The sequence below is a fragment of the Microtus oregoni genome, unplaced genomic scaffold (assembly GCF_018167655.1).
Source record: "Microtus oregoni isolate MIOR12 unplaced genomic scaffold, Mior012 000005F_ref0000423, whole genome shotgun sequence".
Lineage (NCBI taxonomy): Eukaryota > Metazoa > Chordata > Mammalia > Rodentia > Cricetidae > Microtus > Microtus oregoni.
In genome coordinates this window covers 31,978,516-32,003,618 of record NW_024543064.1, presented here as the reverse complement: position 1 = coordinate 32,003,618, position 25,103 = coordinate 31,978,516, and the positions used below count along the sequence as shown (strand labels likewise).

At 47.6% G+C, this 25,103-nt stretch overlaps 2 protein-coding genes and 1 pseudogene across 7 annotated transcripts; 2 read left to right on the top strand and 1 right to left on the bottom strand.

Annotated features, from left to right (window-relative positions):
- The first annotated feature begins 1,156 nt into the window (after positions 1-1,156).
- On the top strand, positions 1,157-2,469 carry LOC121447824 (annotated as a pseudogene).
- Positions 2,470-2,518: 49 nt separating this feature from the next.
- LOC121448266 (small vasohibin binding protein) lies at positions 2,519-23,660 on the top strand. Of its 6 annotated transcripts, none has more exons than XR_005974356.1 (6): positions 2,519-2,674; positions 3,053-3,202; positions 7,614-7,781; positions 18,949-19,073; positions 20,805-20,924; positions 21,041-23,660. XR_005974356.1 is itself a non-coding variant. In XM_041652133.1 (3 exons), exons 2-3 carry the CDS (start codon positions 3,089-3,091, stop codon positions 7,698-7,700), a joined length of 201 nt encoding a protein of 66 aa, XP_041508067.1. In that variant the 5' UTR covers positions 2,519-2,674; positions 3,053-3,088; the 3' UTR covers positions 7,701-7,962. The 6 variants fall into 6 exon arrangements, 2 of the variants coding, with proteins under 2 accessions (XP_041508067.1, XP_041508069.1); XR_005974357.1 differs by having other exon boundaries at positions 20,805-22,585; positions 22,678-23,660; XR_005974355.1 differs by having other exon boundaries at positions 20,805-23,660.
- Positions 12,068-21,199, bottom strand: Tmem269 (transmembrane protein 269). The gene is made up of 5 exons (XM_041652132.1): positions 21,070-21,199; positions 17,849-17,946; positions 16,677-16,820; positions 15,906-16,106; positions 12,068-12,407 (listed from the first exon to the last, which is right to left on the bottom strand). The coding sequence occupies exons 1-5, from the start codon at positions 21,108-21,110 to the stop codon at positions 12,286-12,288; spliced, it is 606 nt and encodes a 201-aa protein (XP_041508066.1). The 5' UTR covers positions 21,111-21,199; the 3' UTR covers positions 12,068-12,285.
- Positions 23,661-25,103: the final 1,443 nt, after the last annotated feature.

Here is a 25,103-nt window from a genome sequence, read left to right as displayed (position 1 = left end):
CGCCTTGCTCTTTCATTCATCTTAACTCCGATGATAAAATGTTGGCTGTTAGCCCAGCAGTGGTGGTGCACACCTTTAATCCCAGCACTCGGGAGGCAGAACAGGCCAGCCTGATCTACAGAGTGAGTTCCAGGCCAGCCAGGGCTACACAGAAAAACCCCGTCTCAGGAAAAAATTTTAAAATGTTGGCCAGTGTAGTGTTTTCCTCTTATAAATACTGCTATTTCTGATTATTTACTTAGGACAACTTCTTCGAAGTGAAACTGCTTAAGATGGTTGGAGTCAACTCTTAAATAAAGCTGGGGTAAAACCATTTTACCTTTTCGCTCCCCTCTGGGAGGTGTTGAGGATTGACTTTAGAGTCTCACACACACTGTGGCAGGTGCTCGACCATTGACCTGCATCCCCAACCCTCCTCTTCCTTTTTTAAGACAGAGTCTCAGTGAGGTGTCCTAGGCTGATCTTTAACTTACTCTGTATGTAGCCCAGGCTGGCATTCAACTTGTGATCCTCCTGCCTCGGCTTTTTCAGTCGTTGGGATTAGAGGCACAACATTTCAGTCATTTAAAGTCTATATACAAAAGTATTAACATTGCTATACACCAACTCTCTAGAATTTTGTCTTGCAAAATGAACTCTATACCCATAGAACAATAACTCTCCTTTCTACTCCCCCCCATTCTCTGGCAACCACTCCCCATACACATACCCTGGCAGTCACCCCCCACCCCCGCCCCAGCTCCTGGCCCTTTCTGTTTCTTAGAGTTTGACTATTTTTGATACCTTGTATAAATGGAAGCAAGCAGTAATTAATGTGTGTGTGTGTGTGTGTGTGTATGTGATTATGCCCATTTTTAAGGTTTTAAAATCCAATACAGAATTAGCCTCCCAAGACAATATAACAACTCACAGTTAGACTGAAAGTACCTGAGAGTCCTTGTAGACTCCCCACTAGATGCTGAATGTGTAGGCCTGGGAGGTCTGGAATTTGCTAGGTAGACCAGACTGACCTCAAATACACAGAGATCTGTTTGCCTCTGCCTTTGGAGTACTGAGATTAAGTGTGCACCATCATGCACAGAAATCCTTACCACTTTGACAGAAGACAAAGAAGCAGGTCTGAAGGGATCTGGAGAAAGGGGTGTCTGGAGGTGCCATGTTGGGCCGGAAAGGTGGCAAAAAGAAGCCCCCGAAACAGCCCAAGAAGCAGGCCAAGGAATGGACGAGGAAGATAAGGCTTTCAAGCAGAAACAAAAAGAGGAGCAGAAGAAACTGGAGGAGCTAAAAGCCAAGGCCGCGGGGAAGGGACCCCTGGCCACAGGTGGAATTAAGAAATCTGACAAAAGTAAGCTGTTCCTCATATCTGAGATGATGGTGACCCTCTTCCATTCCTATGTAAACATTTGGATTCCCTGCCATAACATCTTTGCCATCTACAGCTAGAATGAAGTGTTATCCTGGAGCCTGTTGAACATTGTAATAAATTTTTGTAAATAATAATAATAATAATAAGGGGGAGAGGGAGGGAAATGGGAGGAGGGGGGAGGTGGAAATTTTGAATGGTATTATTTATAAAGCAATAAAAAATATTGAATAGGAAAAAATAAAATAAATAATACAATGGCTCATTGTCTCTAGTGTTCAGCAGTTCCTACCTCAGCTGTGAATTGAAAGTAAACCCAGTCTGGAATCCTGCCAGAGCCTGCTGTTTCGTCTTTGTTGCACTCTGAATTCTGTATCACTTTGAATTAAACCAACTCATTCAAAGGAAAAAGAAGAAGAAGATAGCTTATTCGTACATGTCTATAGACTACATCCTTATTATGAGGACTAGGGAGTTAGTAATGTAATGTTCTAAGAAGAGTGCCAGGAAGATAGGAAGACCCAAAGGGAAGCAGCTATTGCTATTACTCTGGATCTTCCTCTACCTTCTCTTCTTTAGTCAATTCTTGCTAATATAACAAATGAAAACGATAGCTAGAAATTTTATTTTACACCCCTTTGATTATCTATGGTGTCTTTCTCTTTCCACTCCTCCCTTCCCCCAGCTCAGAGACCCTCGTGCCTATGCCTCCCCAGTGCTGAGATTAAAGGTGTGCACCACTAGGCCTGACTAGGGGCCGTGTATTTAAAATGTTATTTTTTTCAACTCTTTCAAAGCACGGTGGCAAACAGAATAGCATTTGATCCTCCTTAAAGAAAAACCTGTAAATCAGGAAGGAAGCAGTCAGCAATCCTGACTTTTTAGAACCTGATGCTCAAAATTCCAGTGCTAACCAATTCCAATCCCAGGAATCACATTTCGCCCTTCAAAGTCTTGCAGTTGTCCCAGAAACTAGAAGCCTGGAAAAGCTTTGGTTACTTGTAAGAATGTCCCTGCCACAGGTCCCTCCCCTCCCACTTTCAGGTCCCGCCCTCCAGCCACAGACCCCGCCCTACCCGCCTCCGACTCCGCCTCTCTCAGTCTGACCACGCCCAGGTGAGCTGTCTGCGCGCGCGCAGTGGCTCCTGCGGGAGGGACACCTTCGGCCGCGGCCCCGCCCTCCCCGGCGCGGCCCGCCCAGTTCAAGGGCAGCGGGGCTGGGCGCTCCGGTCCCGCGGAAGGGGAAGGCGAAGCTGATCCCCGCGTGGGGGCTGGTCTGCGACGTGGCGGAGGCCAGGAGCCCGAGACCGGGTAGGGAAGGGCGCGGACCCCCGAGCCGCCATCTTGCTGCGGAGGGGCCGGGAGGCCGGGAGGGCGGGGCTGGCTGAGGGCGCTACCAGGGACCAAGTTGCTTGCCCCTCGGCCTCAGAGACCCGGCCGTGGCGCACGCCCCCGGGTTGGAGCTGCTTTCTTGTCCTTTTCATCTGCTGCTCACCCGGTGTTGGTAGGGAAAGGCCCAGAAAATGACTGCTGTCCCATTGTGCAGGAAACTGAGACTCCGAAGTGAGGAGACTCGGCTAGCAACACACAGCGAGGTGCTGGCAGTGGGACTCCAGGGCACCCTGCCTCGCTGCTAAGCGAGGGAGTTGGGAGAAAGACTAGCAAGCCCTTCTCTTTTTGTACCATCAGGTCAGAGCTGACCAAAAAGCATTCAGAAGCCAAGCCATGGATCCACCTGCCCGGAAAGAAAAATCCAAAGTTAAAGAACCTGCCTTCAGAGTGGAGAAGGCTAAGCAGAAATCTGCCCAGCAGGAGCTGAAGCAAAGACAAAGAGCAGAGGTGAGACTTAGGAGGGGGCTCACAGTGCCTGTGTCAGCTGAAGGAGAAGGTGCTGGAAGAAAACACAGCAGAGAAAACTTTGCTTAGGGGTCCCTGCTTGTCTCTAGGCAGGATATTTCGGGGAAGAAAAGCCATCGAGGTCTAGAATGGTAAAGTGGAAGCCGAGAGTCACAGGCCAAGTTAGTGTCAGGATCCCCACCTGTACCACCAGGTCTCTAGGTGACTCCTGGCACAGAGCTTTTGTGCTAGGGATCTGAGGAACGCGTGAAAAGAGAAAAAGCGGCCGCGGATGAAGGAAGGATGGGGGGGAGAATATGAATAAATGAATGGATCAGAATTCATGAAATGCCAGTATGTCCTGGGACCCGGCTACACGTGTGCATTTGGTGAGAAAAGTAGCTAGTTAGTGGGTGAGTGCCTGCGGCAGAAGCCTGACTACCTGAGTCTGCTCCCCAGAATCCATATATTGGTAGAAGAGAAGGACTACAGGAAGCTGTCCTCTGACCTCCACATGGTCGTGGCATGCACACACACATACAACACCACCAATTTTTAAGCGTCTGCTCCTAACCATGTGAAGGCCCAGGCTTTGAGCCCACCCTGTGTCTCTTTGTTCTCTCAACACTTAAGCATTTTAAGGATAAAAAGCTTTAAAACATTTACATTGCCAATGAACCATATCCAGACGTGAGTATTTTAATATTTAGTATCAGGAATAAGCTTGCTGGTCTTTTCTGCCTCTTCGTTGCGCGTGTTTTTGAGGAATTTTAGAATATAGCTTTCTCCGACTTGGTAGTGGTCAGTGGGATTGAATTTTCATAGAATTTTCTTAAGATAAATAAAGTCACATAAGTTAGTTTACTGTCCCCTTTGACCGTTTTATTTGTCTTACACCTTTTCTCTATCTCCATAGGTAAAGCCTTTTTTATTTTATTTATTTTTTTTCAAGAGAGGGTTTCTCTGTATAGCCTTAGCTGTCCTGGAACTCACTGTCCTGGAACTCACTCTGTAGACCAGGCTGGCCTCGAACTCAGAACTCAGCGATCTGCATGCCTCTACCCTCCCCCCCCTTTTTTTAGATGCATTTTCATTCACATAGCTGAATACATTATCTGTACATTTGAGCTTCGTTTGCATGGCTCTTAGAGCTGTTCATGTTACTCTTGATCTGTTTTCTTTGTTCTTTATAGTGTCTACTTTATAAACTTTTAAAAAAGATTTATTGTTAATTATGAGTGTGGTGGGTATGTGGATATGAGTTCAGGTGCCCATGGAGGCCATAAGAGTGCATCAGATGCTTTAGAACAGAATTACAGGTGAGTATGAAAGGTGCTGAGATTCGAACCAGGGTCCTCTGGAAGAGAAGCAAGGGCTCTTAACCACTGAGCCCTCTCTCCTGCCCCTGAACCGCCTTATTCAGTGTTCACCCGTTCCTCCTGTGATGGATATTGTAATTATTTATAATTTTGCTTTTTACAAACATTTGTAGTAAAGAAAACCTTTTAGGTGCTTCTTGGCATCTATGCTAGGATTTCTGTGAGGTATGACCAGAGAAATTACCAGGTGCCATTTCAATTTTCTTAGACATTGCCAAATAACTTTCAGAAGGATTCCTCAAGCTTGCACTTCTGTTGGTCATGTGAGACACTTCTTGTTCCTTTTGGTCTGACAGTTGATACTGTCCAACTTTGTTTACTAGATCCACTTATTAAACAGATGCCCAGCTGCTGTACCAGTGTATGGGCTTGAGTGAGACACATGACAGGACAAGACAGAACAGTTTCTGCCTTCATAGAGTGTGCATTCCAGTAATCATAATAAACTTGGGAGCATATCTGAAGTTCCCTTGCACCCCAAAGTCTCCCCGTGGCCTAAGCAGGGCATCTGAAAGCTGTGGTCCTCCATTCTATAAATAAATGTGCCCTTTCTTTACCCAGATCCAAGATGGCCTTAACTGCTTTGTGCTTTAGCAGACAGTTCAAGGGGAACTGTAAGAAACAGCCCCCAAATTGTTCTGCGCACACTGAAAGATAGATGTGGAGGGCATTGTTCCTGTCCCTGCTGGCTTCCACTCATTCTTCCCACATGACCTTGGAAAACAGACTTCTGAACACCACTTCCTTGATGCCTCTTTGGTAAAATGAGGGTGGTGGTATCTACCTCACAGTATCATAAGGAATAGAAATTACATATGGAAAGCACTTAGCACGGTGCCTGGCGCACAGAAGGTGTTTGACAGTCAGCAGTGATCACGGTCTGGAGACACCATGCCTCCAAGCCGATGTGCTCTTACCATGTGGACTTAGAGGGACCAGCTGGTTGTATCCAGATTTGCTTGCTGAGGTATCAGATTGGGTGTGCACGCTGGCAGCAGCACCTGTTAGCTCCTCTATGTCAGCCTGAGCCAGGCCTGCACATGTGTGAGCAAATGCTGAGCAGGTGTTACTAGTTCCCACTTAGCCTTTGTGAATCCTTCTGGCAAAGGAGTCCGGCCATAGTAGGGACAGGCCCGTGGTCAGAGCAGTGCTCCCTACTTAGTCACCTCATGGTTTTACCTGTCGTGTAAGGCTTGAACCCAGAGTCTATATGTGCCTGTGCTCTACCACTGAGCTACACCCCGGCCCCAGGCCACCATTTGCTCCCCCAACAGCTGTCTTGCTATTTTGTCTGTGTTCCCCAGAATGGAATGGAATCTCCTTGAGGAATGTGCCATCACCTCCTCAAGAGGAAGGGATAAAGATGCCATATTCCAGAAAGGAGGCATGCCATGTGTGGGGATTGGGATTTGCTATCAGTTGGAACAGCACATCACACTGCTGTGATCCTTTCCTTCTAGGCCGAAAGTCTCACTCCTTAGCTCAGACACCCTGGACATTGTAAATCTCTGTATGCCCTGCTTATTTCCCCCTTTCTCCTACCATTCTCTCTTTGACTGGAAGGTCTCCAGAACGCACTTAATATGCCTGTCAGTCCCAGAACAGAAAGTACTATACAGATCACAAAGGCTGGCAGGTATCAAACCTACAAAGCAGAGACTTTTCTGCTTTTCAAATATATTATAAAGTACACATGTAATCATGTGTGGTATAAGAAGAATAAACACCCTCGTACCTACCACTCAGCCTAAGAAACTGAACTTGAAGCCAAGCCCAGTGGCACACACTTGTAGTCCCAGCATTTGGGAGGCTGAGGAGGATCAATAAGTACATGAGTTCAAGACCAGCTTAAGTAACATAGTGAAGCCTTGTCTCTAAGAGGAAAAAAAAAAAAAGGAAAGGGGAAAAAGATGGGAAATAGACCAGTAACTTGGAAGTTCCAGTGCTCACTTCTGGTCATGGCCCATTCACATAAGCTGCTTTGTTTTTTTGTTTTTTTTGTTTTTTTTTTTTTTTTTTTTTTAGTTTTTTGGGACAGGGTTTCTCTGTAGCTTTGGAGCCTGTCCTGGAACTAGCTCTGTAGATCAGGCTGGCCTTGAACTCACAGAGATCCGCCTGCCTCTGCCTCCCGAGTGCTGGGATTAAAGGCGTGCGCCACCACCGCCCGGCTGCTGCTTTGTTTAATTTTATGCTAATCATTCCTTTGCTGTTCTCTATGAACTTACTGCCTGGCCTGAAACTCTTTATGTAGACCAGGCTGGCCTTGAACTCAGAGATCATCCTGCCTCTGCCTCCAGAGTGCTGGGATTAAAGACATGAGTCACACACACAACCATTTTTTTTTAAGATTTATTTTTTAACCATTATTTATGTATATTTATGTTTGCCTGGAGCATGGGTGCTGGGACCTGAACCCCTCAGTCCCATGGTAAGAGCAGCAGTGCTCTAACTGCTGAGCCATCCCAACTTCTATCCCACTTTTGCCTCTCAGATTTTGTTTTGTTGAGGCGTGGTCTCTACTATATAGCACTGGCTATTCTGGAACTCACTATGTGGACTAGACTGTCCTCAGACTCACAAAGGTCCACCTGCCTCTGCCTCCAAGTGCCTCTCAGATACCTTTATTTTTATGAGTGTTTTGTCTGCAAGTGTCTCTGTGAACCAAGTGAGCAATGCCCATGGAGGCAATGAGGGCATAGGATCCCCGGGAACTGGTTAAAGGCAGTTGTGGGTGCTGGGGACAAACCTTTCTGGCCCTGGACTGGCTCTCCTCTGAACATTTTTTTTCCTTGCTACATTTATGTGTGGGGGTAAGAGGACAACCTCCACCATCAAGCTTAAAATGTTTTCAAGATTCTCTCCAGTGCATGGCCTGCTGCCTCCCTTGACTTCCCTCAGACCTGTCAGGTACTGTCCTCTAAAGACCACACCCTCACTGCTGCTCGCTCCACTCCCCCAACAGAAGCTGCTGTTCACAGCCCCTCCTGGTGGAAATGCAGCTTCTTCCACTGCTAATGTATCTGTTCTCCCCTCAGATCTACGCTCTCAACAGAGTCATGACAGAGCTGGAGCAGCAGCAGTTTGACGAGTTCTGTAAGCAAATGCAGCCCCCTGGGGAGTGAGCCCACCTGCATCCTAGTCTGAGGAACGGGAGCCTCTGGGAACTAAACAAGACTTGCTGAGAACTCTGCACTGAACTTCCTGTAGGTAACTTTCACCACACTGGTTCCTCCTCTCAGAACTGGCCTAGTGCTTGCTGGATAGACTTTTCATCTGAGACAGCAGCTTTTTTTTTTTAAAGGCCTTTTTTCTACTGTTCAAGAAAAATCATTGTTTCTAGTGAAACTGTGCGTCTTCCCTGAAAATAATAAAATGCAAAATGTTCATTTGTTCTTACTTTAGGGTGGGAATGGCTGCTCACAGAAAGTGGAATAAAGAATGGAGAGGGTGAGGGCTAGAGGGATGGCTCAGCAGTTAAGAGCATTGACTGCCCTTGCAGAGGACCCGGGTTCAGTTCCCAGCATCCACCTCCAACATTTTACAACCATCTGAAGTCCAGCTCCATGCTTCCAACATCTTTTTCTGTACTCTGAGCACCTCACCCCCGCCTATACCCACAAAGACGTGTGTGTGTGTACACAGTTAAAAATAAACTGTCTTGGAGCTGGAGAGATGGCTCAGTGGTTAAGAGCATTACTTGTTCTTCCAAAGGTCCTGAGTTCAAATCCCAGCAACCACATGGTGGCTCACAACCATCTGTAATGAGGTCTGGTGCCCTCTTCTGGCCTGCAGACAGAATATTGTATACATAATAAGTAAATAAATATTTAAAAAAAAAATAAACTGTCTTTTAAAAAGAGCTGGCATGGTAGCACATACCTTTAGTAAACTGAAGCAGAGGCAAGCAGATACCTGTGAGTTTGAGGTCAACCTGTTCTACATAGCAAGTCCCAGGCTAGCCAAAGCTACATAATGAGACCCTGTCTCAAACACACAAAGACACACACGGAATGGGATCTAGTGTCCACGGGGACAGAGGAGCTGCTTTGCCTTGGGAATAAGGACAGATCATTACTTCCCTCAAGGGGAAAGAACGCAGGGGTCGGTGGATTTGGTAAGGTAAGTGTGGAAGCTCTTTGGAGAGCAAGAAGCAGGGTGACGAGAGTGGACAGGGAAGGTGATGGATGCTTGAGTAGAGAGGGTATGAAGCAACAGTCTAGTTGCACAAAGAGTGAAAACAGGGACACGTGGGACGACAGCTGGGCAGCAGGAAGGCTTCACTGGGGATGAGCATACATAGACACCAAGCAGCGCAGCCATGCAGTGTTCTCAGCCCTGCTGGAGGGAGGCACAGGAGATGGAGAATTGCGGTTAAGTGAACCAGGGCTTTGCTCAGCAGCTAAAGTGGAAGCAAAGAACAGGGAGGTGTGTATTCCCAGTGCATGCATTATAACGATGGACCCGGCTCTCAGCTGTGTGAAAAAGTAAATGAGATCCAGACGTGGTGACACGCACCTGTAATCCCAGCACTTGGGAGGCTGAGGCAGGAGGATCAGAAGTTGGAGGCCAGCCTGGGCTACATAGTGAGACCCTGACTCAGAGTGAATGAGAACTGGAAGAGGGTGAGGGACTTCGAAAGGTGTCTAAGGCTCATGTGTTAGAGTTTCTACTACGGTTGAAACTGAGCTTCTAGAAGTATCCTGAGGGATGATTAGAGAACAGGAGCAGGCCAGAGAGAGGCTACTCTTACTGGTAATGACAGAGCCCAGGGACTACAGAAGACTGGAGTAGGATAGAGGACTTTGGAGTTTGCTGGAGGACTGGGACAGCTGTCTTCGAGAACTGTCAGGATTTGTCGAGCGACCTTGGGCAAGTCATTTAGCTTCTTGGTTACTTCAGGAGGATGTTACTATTTCTGCTTCACTTGAGTCAGTGCGATGGAGAGCGCCACATCTGGAGCACACCTGTGCTCAGGAAGCAGCACAGCTGGGGCATAACTCCCACCTGAGTCCCTAGTAAACCTTAAAAGGTGCTTTTACTCTTTAGTCAGCAAAACATTAAAAGCTGTTGTGGCAATGAAGTTATCTCTACACTGGGATTCCCACTGTTCCTACTGTTCCTGTGACATTGAACAGGGAGGGCTGTAGAGCCACCCATCCTTCCTTCCCTCCTTCCTGCTCTCCTTTCCTTCCCTCTCTCCCTTTTTTCCCTCCCTCCTTTCTTCTTCCCTCCCTCCTTTCTTCCTCTTTTTTCCCTCCTCTCCCTTTCTTTCTTCCTTCCCTTCTTCCTTTCCTCCCTCCCTCTCTTCCTCTCTTTCTCCCTTCCTTCCCCTTCAAAAAAAGCAGAAAGCATATTCCGTCCTACATGAGCCTACTCTATGAAAGTGCTGTGCTAGCTCCTGGTCCCTAAGAGCTCATGTGAACAGTTGTCAAGGTTTGGTTAAGTGTAGGTTCTCACTGACATGAGTGTCAGCATGGAAGAGCATCACCTGGCTATGTCTGAGCCCGAGTGAACGTGTTCTTACTATAGTAACCTTCTTTATAATTTCTGAGAGCCCACAGGGAAACTGATTCACCTGCAAAGTCAACATTTTTTTTAGTGCTAGGCACTGTGGCAGGTGGTAGAAATAATAAGCATAAATAAAAGGCCATTATGGTCTAGCGGAACACAGTAGACTCATTAACAGTGACCACATAAAAGATGAAACACTGGGGAAGAGAGGCCAGGGAGAGACGATGCTGCCAGCTTCCATAGAGTTGTAATGATATTGGCATTTTCCTTTTTTCTTTCATTTGCAAGTTGGTATTTGTTTTTAATTTAATTAGATTTGGGGCAAATTTACCACATATATACTACTCTTTTTTGTTTGTTTGTTTGTTTTTTGGCTTTTTGAGGATTTTTATGTGTAGCTTGGAGCCTATCCTAGAACTCGCTCTGTAGACTGGACTGGCCTCGAACTCACAGAGATCCGCCTGCCTCTGCCTCCCAAGTGCTGGGATTAAAGGTGTGCACCACCACCGCCCAGCTCATAGATACTACCCGTAAAACTTCAGTGCCGGGGGCTGTAGAGATGGTTCAGCGGTTAAGAGCACTGACTGCTTTTCCAGAGGACCCAAGTTCAGTTCCCAGCACCCACATGACAGCTCATAACTGTCTATAACTCCAGGATTCAACCCCTCACACAGACATACATACAGGCAAAGGACCAATAAAATAAAATAATTAAAGTATTAAAAACAAAGCCCTTCAGTGGCAGACATGTTGTTGAAGAGCTCAAGCGCCACCGTGTGGGAAGGGGCAGAATTAGCCAGCCGTCCTTTGGATGTCCCTCCCACCAGAGTGAAGCTAGGCTTCCTGGTTATTCTCCATAAGATGCAGCTTTGGAATACAATATAAGAGCACGCAGGATTTCTGTCTGATTTGAGTTTAATAAGACAAAGTTCCATCTGAGTGGATTTTAGTGTTTGAGACCTTAGAAGAGATACACACAAAATGAGCTCACTGGAAGCCAGGTGTGATGGCTATTCTTGGTTGTCAGCGACATCTGTAACTAACTAAACCAAAGCAGGCTTAGTTAGTTTTTAGAGGGATTTTCCTTTTTTTCTCATTTTGAAACAGGTTCTCTCTATGTAGTCCTGGCTGTCTGTGTAGTCTATGTTATCTCTATGTAGACCAGGCAGACCTCGAACTCACAGAGATCCCCCTGTCTCTGCCTCCCAAATGCTGGGATTGAAAGCATGTGCCACAATGCCTGGCATGAGGGAATTTTCTCAGTCACGTAAAGTCAGAAGACCCACTTTTAATCAAGGCTTTTTTGGGGTGGGAAGAGCCACCTTTAATCTGGGCCACACTTCTGGTGGCGGCCTATATAAAAAAGGACATGCTCTCTTTGCCTGCTTGCCCCCACTATCAAATCACTTCACTGGCATTAGAGCCTCCTTCTTCAGGCTGAGACGTCCAGCCTCATAAACTGAACAACTACTGGATTCTTAGACTTTCTCTTGGTAGACAGCCATTGTTGGACTAGCTAGATCACAGCTAGCCACTCTAATAAATGCCATTTATAGATAGATAGATGATAGATAGATAGATAGATAGATAGATAGATAGATAGATAGATAGATATTCATTCTATCCACTCTGTTCCTCTAGAAAACCTTAATACACCAGGTGATACATTTGGGCTGCCAACTTTCTGAGATAGAGTATCATGTATCCGAGGCTGACCTGGGACTCCAGATCCTAAGCTGAAACTCAAACCAGCCCAAACTTAGCTTAGAAGCAAAAGTCTACCCTACATGACTGATTCAAGGATTACCCAGGCCAATGGTGATGGTGCACACCTTTAATCCCAACACTTGAGAGGCCGAGGCAAGTGGATCTCTGAGTTTGAGGCCAGCTTGGTCTTCAGAATGAGTTCCAGGACAGCCTGGACAATACAGAAAAACCCTGTCTCAAAAAACAAAACAAAACCAAAAAAAAACCTGTTTCAAGTATTACCCTAAAGGGAGCCTGAACCCTGAATAAGGAGAAAGAAACAAAGGCTTCTGGGCCCACTGTGGGTTGTTGTGATTCGAGACCAGAGACAGCAGATAACAATACAGGCACCAGGAAAGCTTTAGTGAGGATGAGGCAGGTCTTGGTCCAGTGTGCGAAGTGCAGAGCCCACAGAGCCAGCAGGAGCAGTGAAGTCATGGTTCCCCCTCGCTAGAGCTTAATACAAACCCCCCTGCCCCACAGGGCATCTGGGAAGAAGATGTAGGAGAGCGACCAAATCAGGCAGTAGAAGGCGGTGAGTGAGAACGGGGAGAAAAACAGCATGACGACACCTGCAAAGAGAGAAGCAGACTCTCAGTTTCATGAAGTGCCTCACGTGGCTCCTACCCCACCCTCGGTCCCTCAGGGGTCTCTCACAGAGCTGAGGAAACTGCTGCAAGAGAAGTAAAAGCCCCGTGTTTATGTTCAGTTTAGTAAGTATCTGTAAGCCTCTAGTTGGAAGCTAATGCAATCTCAGGGTCCATTCTGTTTGAGCTCAGACCAGAAGCCAAGTTCTGGCCAAGACTGAATTCAAGTTGGCCAGAGTCTTTTCAGGGGGAAAACATCTTCCTGGTTGTTTGAAGTTTAACATGCAATGTTCCATGCTTGAGGCTGCTTACGGAGTGGCCTCAGGCTCATACCAATAGCAATAGCACTGAGTAATCAGAGTGACTCACTCTGCTCAGGCTGTGCAAGTAGTCTGTGCTGAACAGCCACTTCCCTTCTCAAGTCTGGCATTCGGTACCTGCTAGGCAGTGGGTACCTGAGTGAGTCTCTGATGACCTTCCCTGCAAGACAATGCTTCATGTGCATGACCACAGTTCAAGGCTTGGGAAGTAGAGTGTGACTGTCTTCTGTGGTCACTTCCCACGCACCTTTTCCCTCTCGTGATTTTGAGTCACATCCTTTATTTTTGATTTTGTTTTAGTTTCTCTGTTATAGCCCTGGCTGTCCTGGAACTGACTCTGTAGACCACGCTAACCTGTAACTCGAGAGCTCCAGCTACCTCTGCCTCTGAGTGCAGGGATGAAAGTCAGTTGTAACCTCCTGGCCCACCTCCTTGTGTTCTAACCAGTCTTCCCTATGAGCACAGCAGCATGCCCAGTCCTCCTAACAAATCACTGGACCTAGATCTAGTCTCAGGAACTCCCAAGACAATGGAATTTTACATGAAACACATCAGGCACAAGGACTCCAAAATTAGGGGCGCATCTACTCGGTACTGGATACTCTGCCAGGTGCTACCAATTGCTTCACTTAGACTTCATAATGCTCCCATGACTTAGAATTACCTCTATTTCCTCATAAGAGATCAGGAGGAAGTAACCTACACAGGGGCCTGATTCAAGGCCTGGCCTTTAAAAACTAGACATTCTTCCTCAGTTAATAAGAATATGGGGTAACAATAGTCTTATGGCCAGCTCTCATGTAGCCCAGGCTGTCCTCAAACTTGCTCTGTAGCTGGGGATGACTTGAACTTCTGGTCCTTCTGCCTTTAGCTCCACAGTGCTGAGATTACAGGTGCGCACCACCACAGCCAGTGCAGTACCAGAGGTCAAACCCCAGGGGTCCAAGCAAGCCAAGCAAGTGCTCTGCCAACTGGACTACACGCCCAACCTGACCGACATGTATTCTGTGAGAACCCGTTAGATCGTAACAGGTGACCTAGCAAAAGGTCACTTCCAGGGGAAAGAATCAGTTAATGTGCTAGTTTCGGCATAGTATAGTATAGTATAGTATAGAATAGTATAGTATAGAATAGAATAGTATAGTATAGAATAGTATAGTATAGTATAGTATAGAATAGAATAGTATAGTATAGTATAGTATAGAATAGTATAGTATAGTATAGAATAGAATAGTATAGTATAGTATAGAATAGTATAGTATAGTATAAAGACCAATCATGGATCTGCTGAGACGAGGAGGCAAGGTTTAAAGTCAGAATTGTCCTAAAAAATAGATGACATTATCTCCCCAACGCTAGCCATGGGCCAGCTCCTTGAAGCTCTGTAGGGAAGAGGGGTCCTCAGTCTAAGGTGACCGGCTGTCCCCAGGCAAGCGGAATATCTACAGCGTCCACTCTGAAATGTGCACAATACTGACATTAACAGGTGTCAGAATCTATGAGGTGCCATTTCCTCCTTAACTCATACAGCAAAGCCAACCAGGAGTCTCATGCTAAGAGTGTGGATTATTTTGAGCAACGGGATCAACTCTAGGAACAATGACCTCTGAGGAAAACACTTGCTATGAGCTGGGAGAGGGGAGGTAGAAAAGATGGAGCCAGCAATCGCCATTTCCTGTCCAGGACCCTACACAGGACTACCTCATTGCCTCATTCAGTTGCCGTGAGCCTGTAAGCTTCAAGAACTTGGAACTGAGTTCAAGATGATGAGGTGCTAGTCCAAGTTTATACACCCATATGCAGAAGTCAGAGCTTCAGCTGAGGCACATTTAGCTACAAACCCAGATTCTCCTCACCATTCCGCCTCTGCCACCTAGGGCACAGGAGAGTCAGCACCCAGAACTTGGTCAAGGAGACTGTACTAATGCCACATAAGATATGAACCTGAGCGGATCTCTGTGAGTTCGAGACCAGCCTGGTCTACAAGAGCTAGTTCCAGGACCGGCTCCAAAACCACAGAGAAACCTGTCTCGAAAAAAACCAAAAAAAAAAAAAAAAAAAAAGATATGAACCTGAAGGAAACATGCTGTACGACCCAGTGTGGATTGACAGCAAAGGGATAATGGGAGAAACTCAAGCCCCCAGGGATGCTCTTCTTGTTGGCTTGCACACCTTAAAGGAAGCCCTAACTCGGGACAAACTGTGAGCATCCTACATGAATTTCCTCCTTCAGTGTCAGCTCTCATTCCAGTACTTACTCAAGTCCAGTCGCCTCACTCCAGCCTTCACATCACCACTTCTGAACACCTCCCCCTGGTGCTCCCGTGTCTGTTCTGTTAGTCCAGTGACGCCTGGAAGCGGCTGCCCTCATCATATAGCACTTGCTGCCTGGATTCCATCCAAGGCATCTTATTTGCCTTTAAGATCCAATCCCTAATCCTGCCCAGTCTGCCCACTTCACTGGCCTAAGTTTTCCACACAAGTTCAGCCGCACTGCTCCCTTCCAGCACCTTCTCGGCCTCCCATCATCACAAGACAGCAGCTTCTGCCTGAACCACTCTTCCTGCTCTTCTGTGAGCTCATCTCTCCAATCTCGCTTAAACATCCTCCCTGAAGAGCACTTCCTCCTCTCATGCCACCTCAGAGTCACCCTGTGCCTTCCCAGAGCATCAAAACTGCTTGTAGTTACTTTATTGTTTCAGACAGAATTTCACTCTGTAGCTCAGGGACTCACTATATCTTGAACTTGCAATGATCCTCCAGCCTCAGCCTCCCAAGAACTCCCAGCTTTGTTTGTTCCCAGTTGTCTTCACCATTTTTATTCACTAGTTTGTTTTGCTTTTCAGTAACTTTCTTGGCTGTCTCAGGCAGGGACTATGTCTAGTTCGCCAGAGTGACCCCTGTACCTGGCACATAAGTATGCACCCCTAAATTCTGCTGATCTCATTAACATGAAGTAGATATGTATTGGGCACTGGAAATCAGAGCATGAAGAAAACTTCTGTGGGTGTGAGCACATTTAGTATTTTCAGGCATTTAAAGTGTGTTCTATGTTGGTTAACAACAAAGTTGACGGTGAGGATACGTGAGGACGAAGCGCATGGACACTGCCGCTGGGAGAGACAGTGTGACCGTAAACACTGTGGCAGTGATTTGAACTCACCTCCCGTATAAACCACTTTTTTCCAGTTCTCGGACTCTAGGATTTCATCGTGTGGGTAGCAACTCTGGTCGATCATGAACAGAATCATGAGTGAAGCCATGCAGCAGAGAATAAATGTGTTGCCCTTAGTCAGTAAGCAGGTGGAGGCCAAAACACAGGAAGCATAGGGACAAGGTAGACCTTTGTATGTAGAGGGACCTCCTTCTAGGGAGAGATCAGAGAATGAGCTGTTTCCTGGCTCCAAGGACACCTATCAATTTGGGTCTTCTTTCCCTGAGCTACCAGATTCCCTTAGCCCAGGGGTGGGGAGGAGTATGTAGGTCATTTGGTTATTACAAGCTGATGCTGCACAGGTTTGGACTGGTTTCTGGGGGACAGCAGGCAATCAGATATACTCGGTGTGCCCATACCTTAACAGGTCCTTGGAAGGCCAGGCTAAGCTCAATGCTGGGTTTGTACCCCCTTTCTGTGTGGTCTTTCGAGCTGTCTTCACTACCACAGCTTCTTTTGTTTGGGGGAACTGGAGTTCTCTAGAACTCCATTTCTGGAGTGTGTCTACTATACAGATATAGTACAGAAGAGATATAACTCCTGAAGAAGCAAGGACTTGTTTCTCCCAGACAATACAGCCCTCAACCTCCAGCAAGCGTGGGACTCATGAGGAGGAGGAGGAGGAGGAGTCCATGAGTGTCCCCTAGCTTCTGGCTCCCAGCAGTTTCTCCTGCCCCTTGATCCCTATCACAGTCCTGAGATAGACTGGGTTCCACTCACCAGTTGAGTAAAAACACAGGCGGAAGGAAGTGGTTAACACATAGATGATGGCCAGGAACCCATTCAGAGGCCCATCCACACCAAGGAGCAGAGCCGAGGCCAGGCCAAAGGTGGTGAAGACAGCGAAGTCGTTCAGTTCAAGTCCTGCTTCAGAGGTCAGGGTTCACTCACAGGCATGCAGTCTACACCCCAGCCTCTCTTGGGTGGCTGGAGCAGGGACAGCTGGGGTGCTGGGGTCTCAGAGGGCAGCAGCTGCTCCCTAAAGATGGTCTGTAGACCAAAGCCTGGGTCGTCCCCCCACTCCCAGCTATCTCTCTGCTGGTCCTTGCCACTCAATATGCAAGGCTTAGCACCTAAGTTCACAAGCCTCAGGACCTTTTTCAGGAAAAACCTTATATGGAAACATCTCAAAGTATTTTGAACCAGCTGCTTTGCCTGGGGATGTCTCTCATCCTCTCACTGACCTTCATCATCCCCTTCACTTCACTAATAAATCTACAGCGCATCTTCCTCACTAAGAATGAAGGTGACCCCAGGGAACACTTGGAAGGCAGGAAAGGATCAACAGCAAAGAAAATGCTTGATTAACTCCAAGTGAAATCTTACCTCATAAAACTCACAATAACCATAATAATGTACTACAGAGTATAAACAAGACCAGAATCCTTAGCAAAATCGCATAAACCAAAAGAAGAGGAAATGGGATTGGAGCAGAGGGGTGAGGGCGGGGCTAAGATGGGGAAGCCAGTCAGCCCAGGAGAAGGGTCCAGCCCAGGAGAAGGGTCCAGCCCAGGAGATGGGTCCAGCACAGGAGAAGGGTCCAGCCCAGGAGAAGGGTCCAGCCCAGGAGAAGGGTCCAGCCCAGGAGAAGGGTCCAGCCCAGGAGATGGGTCCAGCCTAGGAGATGAGTCCAGCCCAGGAGATGGGTCCAGCCCAGGAGAAGGGTCCAGCCCAGGAGAAGGGTCCAGCCCAGGAGATGGGTCCAGCCCAGGAGATAGATCCAGCCCAGGAGAAGGGTCCAGGCTGCAGACAGCCTCACTCCTGGGGCAGGATGGCTTCCTCTATTGGCATGTGAACAATTGGGGTGACTGGTGTCAGAGGGATGGACGGTAGTAGCCTGAGATGGATGCTCCCCCAGGGTAGGGATTAGAGGGCCCCAAGGTTGAACTCACCTAATTTGTGGCAGATGTGGAGGTGCCTGATCATCGTCCCTACTGCCATGTCTAACAGGAAGCTGATCAAAAGCATCCAGGAAGCACAGAGGGATTTCCTAGAGTGCAGGCCAGCAGGGCAGCTTCTTGTAGTCCCCACTGGACAAGCGCACACTCAATGCCTACGCTTCGCTCACTCACTTCCCTTCCGGCATACACTGCTCTGAGTGTTTTACTCACCCCCTCGTAGATGGCTCTATCCCTCCCAAACTCCCAATACATAGTCTTTTTATAATTCTTTAAGTGTTATGTGTCTGAGTTGTTTTTGCATATGCACATTCAATACACTGCCCGTGAAGATCAGAAGATGTGGGATCTCATGGGAATGGAGTTACAAACGACTGTAAACCACACCATGTGGGTGTGGATAAGCAAACCCAGGTCCTCTAGAAAAGCAGCCAGTGCTCTTAACCACTGAGCCATCTTTTCAGCCCCAACCAATAGTTTAAAGAAGTTCCCCGACACCCCAAACCCTCCAGTAATCACCAAAGTCCCTTCCAACTCTTCTTTCTTAGTGGGGGAGGGTGTCTCGAGACAGGGTTTCTCTGTGTAGCTCTGGCTGTCCTGGAACTCGCTCTGTAGACCAGTTTAGCCTCAAATCCAGTGATCCACCTGCCTCTGCCTCCTGAGTGCTGGGATTAAAGACGTGCGCCGCCACCACCACCCAGCTCCTTCCAATTCTTAAGCCTCAACGTATGTGACAGCACAGGCTCCTTCCTCGTTCCTAGTGCAGCCTCTACCACTATCCCCCTGTGGCTCTTCAGATAAATTACTGTTTGTCTGTGTCTCTTTCTCCACTCATGAAATGAAGGATTTGTGCTATGTCCTCTCCTGTCTTCTCTTCTCCCCTCCTCTCCTTTCCTTTCTTTCATTCTGGGGTGGTTTGAATGAGAATGTCCCCCATAGCTCACACATTCAAATACTCGGTCCCCAGTCGGTGGAAGTGTTTGGAAAGGATTAGGTGTGGCCTTGCTGAAGAAGCTGTGTCACAGGGACAGACCTTGAGGTTTCAAAAGACTCCTGCCATTCTCAATGTCACTCTCTCTGCCTCTGGCTTTCAGATCAAGACACGTACCCTCAACTGCTTCTGCCGCCTGCCTTTGTTCTGCCGCCATGGACTAACCCCAGCTAAATGCTGTCTTTCCTAAGTTGCCTGTCACGGAGTTTTGCGACAGCAACAGAGAAGGTAACTGAGACACCTGTTCTTCAGGAGCCTCTGACCCTGAAGGGTTTCTCTGTGAGACCTGGGACTCGGTGGGGCAAGGCTGGATAGCCAGTGAGCCCCCCAGAATCTCTGCCTCTCCAGCACTGGGATCCTGAGGGCACAGCACTGTGCTCAGCTTTCTTCCATGGCTGCTCAGAACTGAATGCAGGCCCTCATGCTTGGGCCACAAGCACTTTATTGCCTGAGAGATCTCCCCCAAACTTTGGATCCTCCTGCCTCCACCTCCCAAGTTCAGGGATTACAATTTTATGCCACCATATCTAACTAAATTCTGGCCTTCCTACAATGTTAACCATCTGGTACTTTTTGTTTTTTCTTCTTCAGTACTGGAGACTGAAGCTCGGGCCTCACACATTCCAGGCAAATGCTTTTCCATGAGCTATCCCTGGTCAGGGTTTGCGTGTTCTTTCCATTTCTGAGCTTTAGATTAATTCCATTTGGCCTGAGATCACCTTCTTTATGACTTCTAGTCATAGGCTAGAATGCAGACAGACCCTCTAAGACAGCCTGAGAATCCTATGCATTCTGTTGTTCTTGGACAAAGTGTCTGCAGCTGTCAGCCACAGCCAGACATGGGAGGGTGTGGCCAAGATGAATATACTTGCTGATTTTCTGTGGATGAGCGATAGGTGTTGACATTTCCACCTGTAGTATCTGCCAGTGTCTGCCAAGGTCTCCTGGGTTTGGTGCGTGTGTGGCAAGGATCCATCAGTGTCTCCCACATCCTCTCACATTCCTCATTGCACCTCATCCATCATGAGATGCTCCCATATGGTCCCTTTGTGAGCGGCCACACAGTCCAAAAGGAACCTGCCCACGGAGGTCTACTGCCAACCCTGCACTGCATTACGATGCTTAGGTGACCCAGCAGAAGCAGAGAGCCTGACCTCTGACCTCAGCCATCCCCAAACAACTTGAACATTTGTTTAGACTACAACTGAGTTCTAAAGGGACCTGAGGCTAAACGAAAATAACAGAACCTACAATCATAACACAAAATTACCCTCTCAGCGGATTTGGCTAAACTGAGATTTTCCTACCACAGATGTGCATTCTCCGCTTATTAGATTTCAAGTTCATGGATGAAAAACAGATACAGAGGGGGCTGGAGAGATGGCTCAGTGGTTAAGAGCATTGCCTGCTCTTCCAAAGGTCCTGAGTTCAATTCCCAGCAACCACATGGTGGCTCACAACCATCTGTAATGAGATCTGGTGCCCTCTTCTGGCCTGCAGGCATACACGCAGACAGAATATTGTATACATAATAAAAAAAAAAAAAACAGATACAGAAAGAAGCTACATGCTGGTCCTGGAGAATCAGACACACAAGGAGTGCGTCAGAAAGTTTCCTTTAAAGAACTGAGCTGCCAAAGGCCTCGAAATAGAACCCAACTTACAAGAACATAAACTGCTCCTGCTTTCTTGGTGGCACCTTAAGTAGGACAATCTCCAGAACAGTGCTAATGTTGGATATTCAAGTCGTATGTTCTCATTCAAGAGCCAGAAAATATGAGTGAAGCCAAGTGAGGTGACTCACCTACAATTTGGGAGGTGGAAGCAGAAGGATCCGAAGTTCAAGGCCATCCTAAGCCACATAGTGAGTTCAAGACCATCCTGGGTTCAATTAGGGAGAGGAAAGAGGTTGGGGAAGGGCCTATAAATACTACTATGCATCTTTTTTTTCTCCTACAGCCATTCTGAACTGCTAAAGCTTGAAGGAACAAGGAAGATTAATTATAACACAAACTCTTCATGGTACAAAAGGAGACCGAGCCTCAGAGATGAACCGAGATGAAGTCACTTACCAGAAAGGTAGCAACATGAAGGCCATGATCCTGGCTTTGAAACTAGTATACTATCCCCATCCCCAAGTAGATCTTTCAGCCACAGTGGCCTAGCCACTTTCGAGTCTGCCTCCCCTTCCTCAGGCTAAGAGCAGGCTGTGCCCCAGACCTACCTGCTGAAGCTGCAGAAGATGGAGAAGAGCCCCAGGACCATGTTGGCCAGGGACAAGGCATTAATAACATCCTTCCAGGAAAGTTCCGCCACCTGAGGAATGGTCTGCTCATGGCTCAAGATCTGCTGACCTGTGGCCCAGGAGAGAGGTGCACAGGGTTCCCAAGGTCAAGGGGTCTTGAGAGAGTTCTCAGAGACCCCATCCCAGAACTGCCTCTCCACATCCTATCTCACTGATTGAGAATACAAGTTAGCAAGGAGACACCAGAGATAAGCTCAGCAGTAGGGCAGGTAAACGCGCATGGTCATCCCATCCTCCCTGGTCCCATGGCACAAACATCCTCCCAGGAGCCTTTTGATGCCTCAGAGGCCTCCATCTGAGAGATAGGGCTCGTCATAGATTAATGGCTGACTAAGAGAGGCTATGCCACTCCCTCAGAGACCTCAGAGCACACCACAACACTGGTCCCATCTCCAACAGAGAAGGAAATCAGCTCCACAGAATGGATGTGGCAGCATTCAGTGTCTCCCCAGCACCGTCCACTGTTCTGTCCTCTGGTCTGGGCTAATTTAAAGGGTATACTCTTTCTTCCCCTAGTTTATGAATGAAGAACCTCAAGTTCAGCAAATTGGCAACATCTGCTCAATGTCACACAGTAAGTTAGTAGAAGCAAACCCCGCTGCTTGATCCTCATCTGCTGCTGTTTCTGGCCACAGCAGGAGGTGGTTTGGGGGCTAGACCTGAGGAGGTCACTGGGATAGCCTTACCAGATAGCCTCTGCATGCCAGCACAGGCCACGGCCAGGCCTTTGACCACCATGGCATCTCTCACAGCAGCAGAGAACCAGCTGGGCTATCCATCTTCACAGTCTTGACTTTGTTTTTACACTATGCCCAAACACATGTGCTCCTTATACATCAACCGTTTGTGTCCTCTCTGAGACAGACAAGCCCCACTATTGGGATAAATACATCAGTCACACAGAGTAGCCCTACCCTTGAGATGTATGAGTAATTCTCCTTCTCGCATTCATTTTCTCTTAAATCCTTCACTCATTTCGAGGCTCAGGCTTGGCCTCCAAACAGGTCCTCTAGACACTTCCCAGCCCTTAAGGTCTGAGCAAGAATTGAAACAAGACCAGATGTGGCTGCACACATCTTTATTCCTAGCATCTGGGAGGCAGAGGCAAGTGGATCTGTAAGTTCGAGGCCAGCCTGGTCTACATCATGAATATCCAGGACAAACAAAGCTACATAGTGAGTCCTGTCTCAAATAAATAAATAAATAAAATCAATATAAAAGGGGGATTGAGACAAACTATGATCTTTAAAAAAAGAAGAAAAAAAAAACTGCCACCAAGATGTCCAGTGCTACAAGGGGCTGGACTTGGGTCTGGGACTGGAATATCCTAAGGCATCACTGAAGGGCTTGTTGTTCCCATAGGCAGCCTCAGTCACCCAAATCAGCAACTGTGTGACCAAAGCCATCGGGATTAACACCTAAGACAGGAAATGATGTAAGACTGGGAAAGCTGGGAGTGAAAGGGAGATTGGGCTGCACCACCCCACTCCGTCAATCTCCACAGCCATCTCTCCTGTTTCGAGGCAGCCAAGCCCTGCAGGACTGGATACTCAGTGCCTGGGCCAGGCCCTGGTCACCTGCCAGTCCACCTACCATCGTCTTGAAGAACAGCAACTCTGTCTCTGCCGCTCAGGGCAGGTGAGCAGATGGCCAGTCTTCCAACAGACGCTGCCTCATTTGTGCTAATTCACAGATGTTTTAGCCCTAATTAATGATCAGTCACCTGCTGTACTGTCTATCCCGTCCACAGAGCATTGGACACCTGGGATCCCCTTTGGTCCTGTGAGCTCAGTCTGGCAAGGGCTGTCATCCCTGCTTATATATCCCAAGGAAGGCAAACACAACAGAGAGAGGAAAGCCTTGGGAGCAGTCACTTGGAAGTTACAGGATGGGGCTCAGTTCTGCCTTGAGTGTTCTCTGTACTCTGCCGTCTGTCAGCAAACAGGAGTGTTTCTCAAGCCCTATGCTTAGTCTAAGCTAAGTGAACCCCTGGGCCGCTGCCTTCAAAGAACAATCAGTCAGTCTGTCTGTCTAGAACAGTGGTTCTCAATCTGTGGATCGTGACCCTTCTAGGGGGTTAAATAACCCTTTCACAGGGGTTGCATATCAGATATTTATGATTCATAATAGCAAAATCACAGTATGAAGTAACAACAAAAATAATTTTATAGTTGGGGTCGCCACAACATGAGGAATTATATTAATGGGTCGCAGCTTTAGGCAGTGGAGAACCACTGGTCTAGAGAAATGAGACACAAGCACGCAATTTTACAGATGGCAAAGTGAGCCTTCCAAATAGGAAAGGGCTTGTCTCAGAAAAGGTGGGGCCAGGACTTGAACTGGGTCTCCCCTTTCTTGGTTAAATGTGATTTGTAAAAACTACACACAGGTGGGGCTGGAGAGATGGCTCAGTGGTTAAGAGCACTGCCTGCTCTTCCAAATGTCCTGAGTTCATTTCCCAGCAACCACATAGAGGCTCACAACCATCTGTAATGAGATCTGGTGCTCTCTTTCGGCCTGCAGGCATGCATACAGGCAGAACACTGTATACTTAATAAATAAATCTTAAGAAAAAAAAAAAAAACCAGGCCGGGCTGTGGTGGCGCGCCTTTAATCCCAGCACTTGTGAGTTCAAGGCCAGCCTGGTCTACAAGAGCTAGTTCCAGGACAGGAACCAAAAGCTACGGAGAAACTCTGTCTAGAAAATCCGAAAAAAATAAAAAAAAAAAAAACTATACACAGGTCCCAGGAGCAAAAGAATGGGGATTTGAGAAGAAGGGCAGTTTAAGTCCCCAGAAAGAGGGAATAATCTACTCACTCCTACAGCAGGATACGTGTTTAGGAGCAAATCTGATGCTTGGTGCTGCGGACACAGAGATGACTGTGAACTGATCTCTCAAGGAATAGTCAAGCAGAGGATGCAACCCAGCATGGAAGAAGAGACAGGACCACATGAGCACCGAAAGGAACTGGCCTGCCTCGGGGAGGCTTTCAGAGGAGGGGTAGAATCTGCCCCAAGCAGATTCGGTCATATGCCAGGTTCTTGAATCCCTCTGTGGAGCCCAGCCCTGCTTAGCTCTCTAGCTTCCCCTCTCCAGCCCTGCTGAAACCCTTCTCTGGGGTCCATTCTTAGGTCTTGGGTTGGTCCTCTTTGAGGAGCCTCCTAACAGCCCACAGAGCCTATAAATGCTTATCTTGGAAGAGTTCTTGTGCTCACCGTGCAACACCTGGCATTCTGTACTGGCTTCGCCTACCTTGTCTTCCTTTTTTCCTAGAGGGGACACAACTTGAGTGCAGACTAGGGTCCCCTGTGCCAAGCATGAGGCCTAACAATAAAAGAGCTCAATGTTAGTTAATACACCACTTAGGTCCTGTAGCTGCACGGATCTAATGTACTCAGAATCTAGCCCTCTTCGTTGAGGCCTCCAAGAAGCCATTTTTGATGAAGACCCCCCCACACACACATCCCCTTCAGCTCAATCCTTATTGTTCACTTATTCTTTCCGATGCCTCTCTAGGCTAGACTTTGTCTTTTTGGTAAATAGAACAAGACCTGTGTGCTGCCCTTGGAAGATACAGTCTCCATGTACGAGGAGCTTGAAGAGACATGTTACGTGTAAGTAGGGCATGTTCCAGTTGCCCTGGGTATACCGGGAAGCAAAGACCAAGTTTGAGGCAAGGCCAAGGGAGGATATCGACAACGTGGTGACATTTATCAGGATCTCTAAGGATGGGGGAGGGTTTATTGCCAAAGAGAATTAAAAATACAGTAAGGTCCTGGCTCCCCAAAGCCGGGTGACTGAAGATCAAGTTGGTGAGGTCTAAGCTGGCGCCCTCCCTGAGGTGGCTGTGGGCCAGCCCTGTGATGTCTGGGAAGGAAATGGAAGGAAGATTGGTAAGAAATTGAGGAACGGAAACTGAAGGTCAAACCGCAGCGCCGAAGTCGCAAAGTT